Genomic DNA, 13065 nt, shown 5'->3' on the forward strand with positions numbered 1-13065 from the left:
CTGTAAAGAATCCTTATCGTCAGTCAGGACACACAGGACCGAAACAAACTGAGCTTATCCACGTCACGGATCAGTCCTCTTAAAACGAAGGACTCTGCGTTTTTTTTTTGTGTGTGTTTTTTTTTTGAAGCTACACCAAGATTAAATAATATAGTTACGCTGTAGGGACCGTGGGGAAAACTTTATAATTCTTCTACACTTCCTTTATAACTTTCCCCGACCCACCACATGAGACCCCGCCCAAATAAAACTCACTTTAATCCATCTTCTATTTGGTTTCATTCTCCACAAATTAAGGCAAACCCCCCAAAAAAAAAACCAAATAAAACAAAACAAAAACACACTCAAAATTCTCAGCCCCTTTCGTGATATCTTTTGTACACTTTTCTGGCCATGAGTTTCAGAATCTTGAACGCTTCAACTGCATTGGCCCTTCCATCCTTTTGAATACCGACACTGGAATGTTTTATGTTGAGATAGTCTAAAATGTTTGGTGATGGGTTACAGGAAAAGGTCTGTGGTTGGTCACCTGCAAGTGTCCTCTCGCTTGATGAACGGGAGTTCGTGAGTCCGAATCCCAACAATACCATAACCATCCATAGCCAGGAGCCAAGAAAGCAATCTGGGTGGGAGGGATGGCATTACTCTCTCTACCCAATTGTGGGTATCGATGAGCTCATGTATGTGGAAGAGGGCGGATAGCGCTTTCCTCGGTGTGTTTTACTCTCACCTGTGACACAGCAAAAGGTCCTTTCCTGTGAAAGTAAATGGTTCTTGGCCACGTTTGATTTAAAAAAAAAAAAAAAAGAAGAAGAAAAAAAGAAAGTACCAAATCGTGCTTAGGTTTGTAGGTCTAATTAATTGGTCACTTCCCGCAGTCGGGTCAAATCAGAGCTAAATCGTGTCCTGACTGCAATCAAACCACATTAGTGTTGGTTTGGACGTGGCCCAAGACCACCTCTCACGAGCACACAAGCAGTCTCAGACCAGCTGTGTTGGTCCGTACTCAAAGGCTCGGGTCATAAAAACTAAAGCGGACGCCTGTGCATGTGTAACCACCCTCAAAAACAAACAAACAAACAAACAAACAAACAAAAAAAGATGGTATCTGGAGACATAATTGACAGCTCGCTGATAAACACGCTCCATATTATGGATAGCCAAAGTGGGTTGAGTGTACGGTTTCAAATGAAACCCGTCACATTCCAGTCGCTTACAGGTATGGCGTTCAAACATAACGGGAACTTCCTGTTCAAATCAGCCGTCACGTGTACGGCCGCTATCTACCACGTGCACGCAGACCTCGGATCTCCCGGAGAGCACCTGTAAATCCATAAAATGAGAAGTCTTGAGATCTTTAGAGGAACGCAACTCCCACCCGCTACCGAATAGAATATTGTCTAATCAACTTAACTGGCTGCATAATAAAACCACTGCGATGGTTTAAATCCCTTGACCTTTCTTTTGTAGCGTGATTGATTATTGCCTGCTTCACTGAAGTGTTGGTGAGTGTCCAAGCTTTCACAAGTTAACCCCAATTTCTGTTTAATCTGGCGACCGGAATCAGAACAAAACACAGAAATGGCTAGATGTCTGGCTCAGAGCTTCCCTTTTCTAAAAACCACAAGACCTCAAAATGGCTGAAACGTGGTAACTTAAATCTGTCACACAATTTAGCTTGGAGGTCTTAAAAGTATTTAGCAGCAGAATAGGAATGCGCTCGACTGCGAAGGCGGAATAGAAGCGACTGAGGCTTTCCCACGAGGCCCTTCACGTGACGTGTGGGTCACGACTGCGCTTCTCGGTCAGCAGCTGATTTCTGGAACGGGGTTTTAATAGCGTCTAGGCACAGAAGACGATCGTGAAAGTGCTCTGGCGTGTGCGTTAAAGAGGCTCGCGAGCTCCTTGTATGGAGCGGAGAGAGCGTCTGAAGCCAGTTGTCCCCCTGAGAGAGACGTTGTGTCATCACGGACTGAGCGCATGTATGAATGCTGAAGCACGCAGGGTGGTGCTGATATACTCATCATCGAACCTTCGCTCAGAAGAAAACCGTTACATCACCTCGGGGAGCCTGCCCGATGACGTCAGACTTTTTTTTTTTTTTTTTTTTAACGCCTGTCGTACAAAAATACGTGCCGGGAAGAAAACCTGAATTAATCTTATTTCCAGCTCTAGTCTCTTTTTCTAAAAATCACTCATTTTTGGCCAAGCAAAAAAAAAAAAAAAACAACAAAAAGCTAATTTTTGGTCACATGAACCAGCTGTGATCCAGCTGCATCAACTCCGTCCACGATGTAAAGACCACAGTACAGCGAGTGTTGCTTTTGTGAGCAGAAACACCTTAGTAAGAAGAGAAGAGAACACTCCAGCCCAGGCACATTTCTCCACGCTGGTCCTTTTGGCATTTCTCCTACGCGCCTTGCTGCCTGTGATCATTTCAGTCAAGCTGGCGAAACGCACACACACACACACACACAGGCCCAGAGAAACTTTAAAGAAAAGAAACTTTTAAGTCCGCTTCCATGGCAACGCAAACAAAACAGAGCATTCCACGGTCTGAAGAAAGCCAGCTCTGAAAGCGCGCCCGGTAGAGGCAAACCAGTCACTGCCCTCAGAGGCGCTGAGGTCAAACTACCACCTGATCGCCATGTGGTACTGTGATGAAGCAAAACCACTAAACACCACTGCAACTGATTGGGTGTACATACATAGGATGCTGTAATCAAAATCATGTGCGCGTGTGTGTGTGTGTGTGTGTGTGTGTGAGAGAGACTCTTTCTTTCAATGTGCTACTTCGCAACAGATGTCAGTTACCCTAACATCAGATACGCTTGTGGAAACTGGCCATTTTCCGTTGTCAACAGGATGTATGCACCCTCGGTTAATGAGCGAGACTGGAATGTGAATACCTATTGAGAGAAGGACATTTCTAAAACTCCTTCCAGGAAGGCGGGGGGGGGACCATCTTCCCCTCTTTATTCTCTCATAACTTTTCTAATTACAGGGATAGGTAGACAGCTTGGTAAAGATTGTTAAATCACCCGGACTTTCTTGTGTTTTTATACACTAGTAGTGACACGGACAAACCAAAAAAATGCAGAACGGCGATTAAACGAGTAAGGAACATTTACAGTTATCGCCAAAACCAAGTGGATTAGTTTCCAATTCAAGCATATCCTGATGTTTTAGTCCTGTTATTCATATGCAGGGCATGGTGGCTTTGTGGTTAGCACGTTGAATCCTGCCTCTGAACTCTGTGTGTGGAGTTTGCATTTTTGTTCTTCTCATGCTTCTTCACCAGTCCCCCAAAAACAGGCTGATTGGCATCTCTTAATTGTCCGTAGTGTGTGGGTTGGTGTGCCCCGAGTCCCCTGGGACAGGCTGCAAAACCCTGTGTAGGATAAGCGGTACAGAACATGGACGGATGGATGGACGATTAATATTTTTACTCTTTAACGTTGTGAAAGCTAATGAGTTCCTCTTATCACTTACGTTATAGCAACTATGATCACTGTTTGTAACCAGAAAGCGCAAAACACTTCAGCCCTGAAGACTTTCCCATTGGGGGGGTGAAAAACCCTACTGAACGCCACTGGAGACTCCTTCCGAAAACGTTAAACAACACCACATTTTTTTTTAGATCACGTGCAGTGTCCGCCATGTTACTATAGAAACGAGAACGTATTAAACGAGCATGTGACTGGTTTGACCGTCAGAGCTGCCGTTATAGAAAACGAGTCGACGTCTGAGCAACCAGAGCTGAGAATACGAAAGCACTTATCGTTCATCAATTTTTACGGCAGTGATGTAAGGACGTGGGACGCTGTTCGGAGCTCGCTCGAAACATCTGTTCTTGACCCGGTCGACAAATGAACTCCAGAGGTCTTCAACATACAGCGGATTTAAGTGGTTGACATCCCACCGTTCCGATCCGCCATCTTGGCCTTTTTACGCGATGCTGTTTGTCAAACAAACCAAAAAGTAGTCAACGTGGTAAATGGAGTACGTCAAGAAAGAATAGAGAAGCACCGAGGAGTGATGGATAGGCTTTTACTTGGCACCCTCGCCTCAGAGCAGATTAAAACCAGATGAACACGGTGCTGAAATGTTTCGCTGTGAATTCAAGGACCTGCGTTGGAGTTCAGGGTAGCTGAATTTTTTTGTAGGCAGGCTAAGCCGAAATAAAAAGGAGCACCGCGCTACCCTGAGCTGCCGTTTTATTACCTGCGCCTGCCTCGTACCATTTTATCACCAACCATATAGGTGCATTTTGTTGCTGACTGGAGCCCACCCAAATTCACGCTCAACCCTCTTTCAGGCCGCAGAACAACGGATAGCCTTGGTACACTTTTCTGGCCACAAGCTTCAGAATCTTGCAGGCTGTTCTCTGCATTTCCATGGACGCACACTTCTGAGTGGCGCTTTACAGCAAGAAAACAACATTTTAAAAACACAACGTTTTTCTGAGCAAGATACTGTTATGATGTTCATGACTCTGAAAGTTCTCAGAGATTTAGATGGTGCCGAGTAAACGGGACGTCTGTCGACGGGCTCCGGGAAAAGATAGCTGTTGGTCGTCAGTAAAATTGCCAAAACAGGTGGTCCTTGCGGTGGCTGATGAAACGGACCAAGAAGTTTTCCTTGGAAAAGAAACTGGAATTCCCTTCAGCGTGTAAAAACAGAAGAAGATATGAAAATGTGAGCATGCAAGGGCTGTATTGTACAGCCTAGTGGCTCCAGTCTCTAGGACGGTGCTATGAACTCCCACTTCTAGAGTCCATTAATGGCCGTCTGTAATAACTACACACACACACACACACACACACACACACACACACAAACACACATGCCTTTAAATCAGGCATCTAATCAACACAGACATTTTTACTGTCAACCCAGCTGCCCTGCCAATCGTAATAAATCACCACTCTGTGCTTACGGCTCTCAGAAGTGCACACGGCCCGAGTCTTATCGGCAGAACGGCATCGGTCACGGCTAGTGAAGAAACGCAGGTATGAATCTTTCTGCACCTCTAGAATAAACAGACCGCATGAACAGAGTTCTCCTCGGAGAAAGCACATCTGAGAGCTATTGGAGCGATCCTCTCATGGTCTATTCATTACCAGCAGCTCTGTTCGGGACAGCTATAGCGTTCTCCCTGAACTTCAGCTGGATACAGGCCTTCATAATCAGCATCGGTATTTTATTGTATTTTTTGGTATTTGTTCAACTTGAATGAGAGCGATTATTTTATTTGCCACTCGTCACAGATCGTACGCCAACGAAACATCAAACAAAAGTGTTTCAAGAAAGCCTTTTCCCCAGCTTTACATTTTTTATTTAAAAAAAAAAACACTCTTCAATTTGGATGCGACTGAAATAATTCTCCCTTAACAGCTTTGCGGGAAGTCGAACCTTCCAATTTTGTCTTGAAATACATCTTTCATGTTCGCCACAGGACTACAGTTAAATGGATGCAGTCGGTGCCATTAGAGTGAGTAGAAAGTGCTTAATATGCCCATGTCATTGGGGGGGGAAAAAAATAAAAATTCACCTCATTTCTATTAATAAATTTGACAGGGCATATTGTAGACGTTTATAGTTGCATGAGTCTCTTAAATAGTTCTTCAGACCGTAGGCGCTGCCTTACAATCCAGCTGTGATTTCGAGCGGCCCGGGCTAACGCAGAGTTGGAAATAGCTGGTGCGGTTGCTCCGCACATCGGTCTAATCATCAAGTATTTCGCCCTCGAAAAGGCAAAAAGTCTCGGAAACATCTGTGCACTTTAATGCCAAAGCCACAGCGCCCTTTGGCGATCTGCCGCGAGACGTGCAGAGTATTCTACGCTTTGGAATGCTAAGGCTCAGATGCGCCGCCTGTGCCGACCTCATGACCCCCGACCCCACAAAACACGTAAACACCATAACACATGATGGCTGTATGAAAAGCAGGTTCATTTCAAAGGAGTCCCCAGGGTTAACGTACATCTACGACATGATACGGGGTGGGGTGGAGAGGGGAGGGATGGCAGAGAGGAGTGGAGGGGGGTGGAGAGGGTAAAGTGTGGGGTTTATGTTGAATCCAGGGTGTGTGTGTTTCCTTCTCAGCCATATGTAAAGAATAAACCACTTAGTGGTGTGCTGTTATAGGAAATTAATCGACAGTTGGGTGGTGTGAAGCAGGCTGATGGAACGCAGAGTTACTTTAACCGCCCCAATGCGTTTTCATTCCTCTTATGCTCAACAAATCACCAACGATTACAATGTATTTATTAAAGAACGTACACATAGTACTTTTTGGCCGTTTATAGTTACATTTAATTATGTGGAACTGGAACATGACGAAACCAGTAATGGCTTTCCTTATACTGGGGTTTTCTTTCTCTTTTGAAGTTAATAAAATGAAAAAAGCACAAATCCCTTCGCCTGTTGACAATGTCGACACTGGAGACTCCTTCCTCATCCCCCCGCCCCCCCCCCCCCAACTGGTTTGTGTGATGCGCCTTGCAGCCGATACTACCGTCAGAGAAACTTAACCGACACCTTCTTGCCAATCAGATTCGAGAATTCAATAGCGCTGTGGTATAAACAAAAACTTGCACACAAAAAAAGTTATAATAATAACAATGACTTGGAATACTTCAGTGGAATCGTTCAGTTTTGCCAAGTAGGAGCTGGAAATTCAAGGCTCATATGACCCAGAAACCACTGGAGACTATCCATCACACCAAGATCTTCCCGTTCTTTCAAATTAACCAAGTTGCGTAACGTGGTATTATTGTTCTGAATGGATTTGTTCCACGCAATCACCCCCAGACACTCTGTGTGTGTACGCTCCATCACGTGGATGCAGTATAAAAGCATTTCAGCAGTACGATAGACCAGAATAAGAGGTAGGTGGTGTCGGGGAAATACAGGGCTGAGCTAAAATTAGCACATTTAAGTTCAGCGTGGGTTTCGAATATCCAGCTGAGATAAAGCCAGAGAAATAAAGAAGCTATAAAAAGGCGGAGTGGGTCTACCACCTACAGATCATCGACCACAAAAGCTCTCCCTGAGCCCGGGCTGAATTCAGGGAAACATTATACAAGCCCGTGTAAGAAGTTTTTGTTGTTTTTTTAATCTACGCCTATAATTAACGATCCTCACGATGGAACGGAGCAGGGCTGGGAGAGATAGTGCTATCGAGTGTTCCTGAAAGGCAGCGGTCGTGATTAACGGGATGAGGGAGACGGCGCAAGACACCCGTTTCCTTCCTCTCCTAATCACCACCAACGCACAGCTGTCGAGCATGAACCGAGCTTCGATATCCGAGCACAATATAATCTGATTCGGCAGGCTGGTTAGCAACGGCGTGGAACAGCCCTGGACGAAAAGGGCAAGCCCTGACCAGCTGCACACTGCTGAAAGACATGCTAGAATATTCACGTCTATTAAAATATCACGCCATACCAAACCCTCCTTTCTGTAAAGATACCAAACAAAGCAATATTTTGAACGCGGATTGTATTTGTAGCTTGGACTATAACTGGTACCACGAGGGATGAAAAATTAATCATAATCCTTGCACAACAGAAACAAAACGAATCATAATCCCGGTCCAGTTGACTACGTCGGCAAATATGCGGTTTGCTAATTATCGTTAATCATCCTGGATAATTAGCCTTCTAAACCGCTTTGCTGTGATCGTTCTAATCTATTCTAAATCAGTCTGTCCCACCACAAGGAATACATATTTATGAGCAAAGCTGTGGGAGTTAGACTCCACATTGCCATGGTAGTAATACCGTCGAATTAACATGTTCTCGGTCCTTTACTCTCAAGAAGACTCGTCGGGGAAAGAGCAGCAGGCATCCTGTAGCCGTGCAAAGAGCAGCGTCATGCTACGGGAGCCTTGAAGTACACCCGGCACACAAGAATAGTACATTTGAACAATCCTCAGCTGACAAACAGCGTTTTAAAATAGATCGCTGCTGTCGACAGAGAGATTTAAAAAATCGGTTCCAATAGATCTCGATGGAACTTAAATGAATATGGAAATATTTACGCCGAGGCAATGACCACTGAAGTATGAGCACGTTTGCATAAGGATCTATTCTTGTCAGGGTTATGGGCTGTTTATCTTCTGCGGTCTCTGTATCCAAGCTCTATAATCCCGCATACCAAACCTGACACCATAGTCAACTCCAGAACATATTAATAAATAAAAATCACTCTCATGTAATTTTATTGTTTTTTTTGTTGTTTTTTTTTTAAAGAAGCCTATATAAGGAGGTATAATAATTCCAAAAGATGGAATTCTTTCCTCATCCATCCTTCCTCGTCCATCTGCCAATCTTCCCCATAACGTGAACTCTCGCGACCGAGAAACATCATTTCCAGACTTCCGTTCTAGTCATAGCACCTGGCTGTCTTTTTTCCTCATAAAGCTGTCAGGAAGTCTGAGTCTCGGCTCTCGTCCTCTCCCTAGTCGGGACACGTCGACTGCGGCCTCCTCTGTCCGAGACGTCCAGCAACCTGCCGCCATCAGTTACTTTATAAACTAAACAGCGCGTTCGGGATCCAGGCCTGGCTTCCAGAGCTGGGAAACAAAGAGAGCACTGTGGTGCCTGTGCTCGTGGAAGCAGCAGTGTTTTGCTGTAGCTCCAAGAGCAACAGAGGCAGCTGACTCTGTCCGAGAGGTCTCGGACTGCGAGGCTTCTAGTTGGGATGGGGATAAGCAGCAGTGGAAGTAGCGTGGAAGAATATGGATCGAGTTTTTGATTTTCCAGAGGATGTGCCTTAGCAAATTAATCTTCCAAAATGGCTTCCAATTCACGGTCCTTGCCTCCTTTTAAAAATGGTACAGCATTGGCTCACGAATGGTGCAGCAGAAAATGTACTGCAGCACTAAAGAATAACGCATTGGCCCCATTGGCTGTGTTTGGATTGCGTGCTACCATGACAACAAGAGCATCTACCCTAGTGCTTTTCAATCCGGGTCGTAGAGAACCCCCTGTCCAAAGCATGTTGGGGTTCTCCCTCCTTTTACAGTAACTCACCCAGTTCAACCTACGCTATACGGCCAAAAGTACGTGGACACCTGACCACTGTACATTCCCGTTCCAAAATCATGGACGTGAATATCGAATCGTCTCCACATTTGCTTCTAACACAGCCCCCATTCCTCAAAGAAGGCTTTTCAATAGATTTTGGACCACGGCCATGGGGATTTTTGTCCGTTCAGTCACAAGAGGTCGGTCGTTAATGTCCAGCAAGAAGGCCTGGCGTGAAGTTGGTGTCCCAATTCATCCAAAAGGTGTTCAGTGAGGTTGAGGGGCGCATAGTTCCAGCGAAAGCAAGTCTTCTAGACAACTGTGTGTTTCAAACTTCGTGGCAAGAGTTTGGGGAAGAACCACATAAGGTCAGGTGTCCACAGACATTTGGACATATAGTGTAGGTTCGTTAACCAAAAGGTGCAGGGCGGTGGTACTCCAGGATCAAGTCTGAAACACCTGAAAAGCCTGAGAACGAGACAAGACAGCACATTTTACCGTTAAAGGAGCTCTGGCTGTTTTTACTGAATGAGTCTTTTTTTTTTTGTCGTTGGAATTTATTCATGTGCATCACAAGCTACCACCAGATACCCTCCGGAGAACTCCACCCATTGTAGCCCGTAGTGTTATATGCTGGGAAATCGACACATGAACTCACTCAGCCATGTCACGTCATGCCGTTTGTTTAGAAAATACTTAGTCTGCAGACTAGGAAGTAGAAGGAAGGCAGTGACTGTTTCACTGAAGATTGTGGTGACACACAATGAGTCAACTGAACAAAGAGTGACTCTGTGGCTCAAGACTTGTTGCGTCGTTGGCTTGGGTATACGCTTCACAGGCAGTGGTAGGAAGTGAGCGCCACGCCCGGAAAAACGTATCTGAAAATTCTTACGACGCTCACATAGCTCACTGATTTTACAACCTCAATTCTTTCACGCAGTCTTTGAGGATTACCGCGGGGCGCGAGTCGTATTACGGCAGGATGGCGGTAGTCGAGTCGTATTGCTTTGCAACTGCATGAGAATTTCGTTTCGCCGTCCCTAATCCTTGTCATGTTGCTTGAACCAGGTAATAAATCGTACACATTATCTCTCCGTCTCACTTTCTGTAACTCACACTGCCCTTACGACTGCACCGAGCCAAAGCCATAGAGATGTTAATTCAGGTTTCATTTATCATCATCATCATCATGTCTTGCTCCCATTTGCAAAACCTTCTGCAAATCCTATGCTTGGAAGAAAAAAAAAAAAAAATACTACACTCCCACTGTTATTTATCTTGGTCCTGAGATCAATTCATAACGTGTGAAATACGAATTGGACAAAGACGCTAAATGTCACAGTGATACGCTAAATGTTGCATACACCCAGAAAGCAGAGACAGAAAGGTGGTTCTGGCTTTGGCATGTTTTTATGCTTTGCTGTTTTATGAGTGTGAAACTCAGGCATGTGCTTCAGGCCTTAACACATTCAGGGTGTGGCCCCACACAGCCATCGTCATGGGAACACGGGCTCTTCAAACGCGGGCACAATTTAACACAGTCGGTGCCGTATAACGGAACGAGGAAAAGGCACGAACGGGTTGCTTTAAGGGCTTTAAGGCCAACTGTACACCACTGGACCATATAATGCCTTCAAGAGAAGAAATTAAACAAAATGTCGGTTTTAATTCTTTTCAGAGATCCAATCTCAGCTTCAACGCCAGCGTCTTTCCATCTCACCCCCATTTGTGCCTGTCTGGAGAGTATAAATAACTTCCTCTGACAGGAAGAGCCATTATCTTCCAGAGAGCTTCGTTCTTGTGCGTCACAATCCTGCTTTTCATGGCTCGGTGCGTCCTTGTGCACTTACAGCTGGGGTTTTTACGGTGCACAGAGACGCGTTATACAGCCACAGGATGGCCGGTCACACATTAACGTCGACCGCTCCATCTGTGGAAGGTGAAAACAGACACTGAATCCGCTTTAAAAATCTTCAGGAGGCTTGTAAATACTTTCGGGAGATAAACTAGTTTTCGAAAAGCGACTAGAAAGCAGATACGCTGACCGGCTGGGCCGAAAGCGAGTGCTTGCGGTTCGTCCAGAAGGAGTAACGAGTAACGGAGGCTAACGTTTACGTCTCTACAACACAACATCAAGGCGAGTTTGCGTCTCACCCAACATGCATCCATGCCACTTTCACATAAAAGGGCTTCAGAAGAAAATCTGTATACCGACACTGCCGTCCTGACCACCCTGAAAACACGGAGCGCTCAGGAGCTCGGGGAACATCTCGACAGAGCTCCGTCTGGGTGGGCTATCCACGTGCAAGCTTCCTTCAAAGAACCCCAAGAACTGTGTACGTACTAGAGCAGATATGCTTCAACAAAAATCCACATAAATTCCCCCCCCCCCCCCCCCCAAGTCTTTCTCCTGCTGCTAAACCCCTTCCCCCCCCCACACACCACCTCGTAGTTCTACAGACAGATGTTTACGCAAGATCTGTCACCTCGCATTACAGGCTATTACGTTGAAGAAAAGCAGATCTACACCTTCAGGCAAGACCTGTATCAGCCACATCTGAGTGCGGCTTAGATCTATCCTCCCACACTGTCCACACATACACATCCAAGTATAACTCTAGCTCTTCATCAGCATAGAGTCCATTCTTCATTGCGAGCGAGTGTGCCAGCGGACCAACAAGCACCGACTGCCAGAGATGTGCTTGGATTTATAGGATCGCCTAGTCTTCTCACTATTTACAGGGTTTCCACAGCAGTAAAGAGAACATGGCTGACCCTGAAGAGTTCCTGTGCTGCCTCTGTAGACAGATTCATCTCAGATTCTGAAGATGAAGCCAAGAGCCAGACAGGTTTAGGGCTCCTAATTGAGGAAGCCACTTCCAAGAAAAGGAAGTCTCCTCCACTGCTTGCGAACGTTCTGTGCAACGGGCGATCACAGGAGTAACAACGAGCCAGATGGCGCGAGTGTAAACCGAGCTCCCGAGGTGAGGGTTTCTGGAAATGGGGTTCCAAGCCAAAACAAATCCACACCGAGTTAAAGAAACCTTCAAAACATGTTCATTTCAGCTTTCACTTTGACATGCCTCATTTCCTGCGAGGGTAAACACCAGCTGAACAATGTCCAGAGAAACACAGACACACAAACACATAAACACACCTTCCTGCCAGAAATGCCATGTTGAAAAAAAAAAAAAAAAAAAAGCTTTTGTGAGAAGCATGGAGCTTTTTATAGCGCTTCCAAGTAGCACCTAGGAAGTCCCTGAAATGACAAATATACCTCTTTACTCAGAACAGGCTTGGAGCTGGTCTTCCAGGATGGATATGGAAGATAAAAATGGAACACGGTGTGTGTGTGTGTGTGTGTGTGTGATACAAGGGAAAAAGTGAAGAGTGCGATCGAACAGAGCGTAAGCTGCATAATGGTATCTGTGTCATAACCTAATAGCTAGGGATCGTGTCTGCTATTCTTGCACTCTGAGCATCATGGAACTTGTTATATGTGTGTGTGGGTCTGAGAGAGCACAATGCTCTTGTGTGTGTGTGTGTGTGTGTGTGTGCGTATCATGTGCTTATAATAAGCACTGCTTATTAAAGTGGCAGCGATCTTAACAGTAACCGAACCGGTGGAATTACGAGCGAGATTTATCCACCTCTCGAAACCATCCAGCGTGGAATTGACGCTTAAAAAGGAGCGCGTTCTGAGATACTCACTCTGGAGATGGTGAGAGGCATGCTAAAGTCTTTGCCCCCCTGCAGTCTGAAGCCCCAGGGTGAGGGTCCGGTCAGGGACACGCTGTAACTTCTGCTCATGGTGGTCCGGTTGTCAGGATGCGCGTATGTGTGTGTGTGTGTGTGTGTGTGTGAGAGAGGGATCGAGCAGTTCCAAACTTCGTCCAACTTAAAACCTGTGAAGCAAGTGAGGAAAAAGAAGAAACAAAGGAGAAAAACAAAAGATTAGGTTTTAGAGGTCATTCGTCAAAACAGCAATAACAAAGTACACAAACGTGACGTTGGGTATTAAAGCGAGCTCG

At 45.5% G+C, this 13065-nt stretch overlaps 1 protein-coding gene across 3 annotated transcripts in view; it reads right to left on the reverse strand.

The window, feature by feature from the left end:
- pdlim5b (PDZ and LIM domain 5b) overlaps positions 1–13065 on the reverse strand; it is a 58961-nt gene that overhangs the window by 40657 nt on the left and 5239 nt on the right. For all 3 annotated transcript variants that reach the window (XM_053645350.1, XM_053645348.1, XM_053645349.1), the window contains exon 2: positions 12746–12939. In XM_053645350.1, the coding sequence (XP_053501325.1) occupies positions 12746–12844 (99 nt within the window). In that variant the 5' untranslated portion in view covers positions 12845–12939. The remainder of the gene's footprint in view (positions 1–12745; positions 12940–13065) is intronic.

This window comes from Ictalurus furcatus, chromosome 16 (genome assembly GCF_023375685.1).
Source record: "Ictalurus furcatus strain D&B chromosome 16, Billie_1.0, whole genome shotgun sequence".
Classification (NCBI taxonomy): Eukaryota; Metazoa; Chordata; class Actinopteri; order Siluriformes; family Ictaluridae; genus Ictalurus; species Ictalurus furcatus.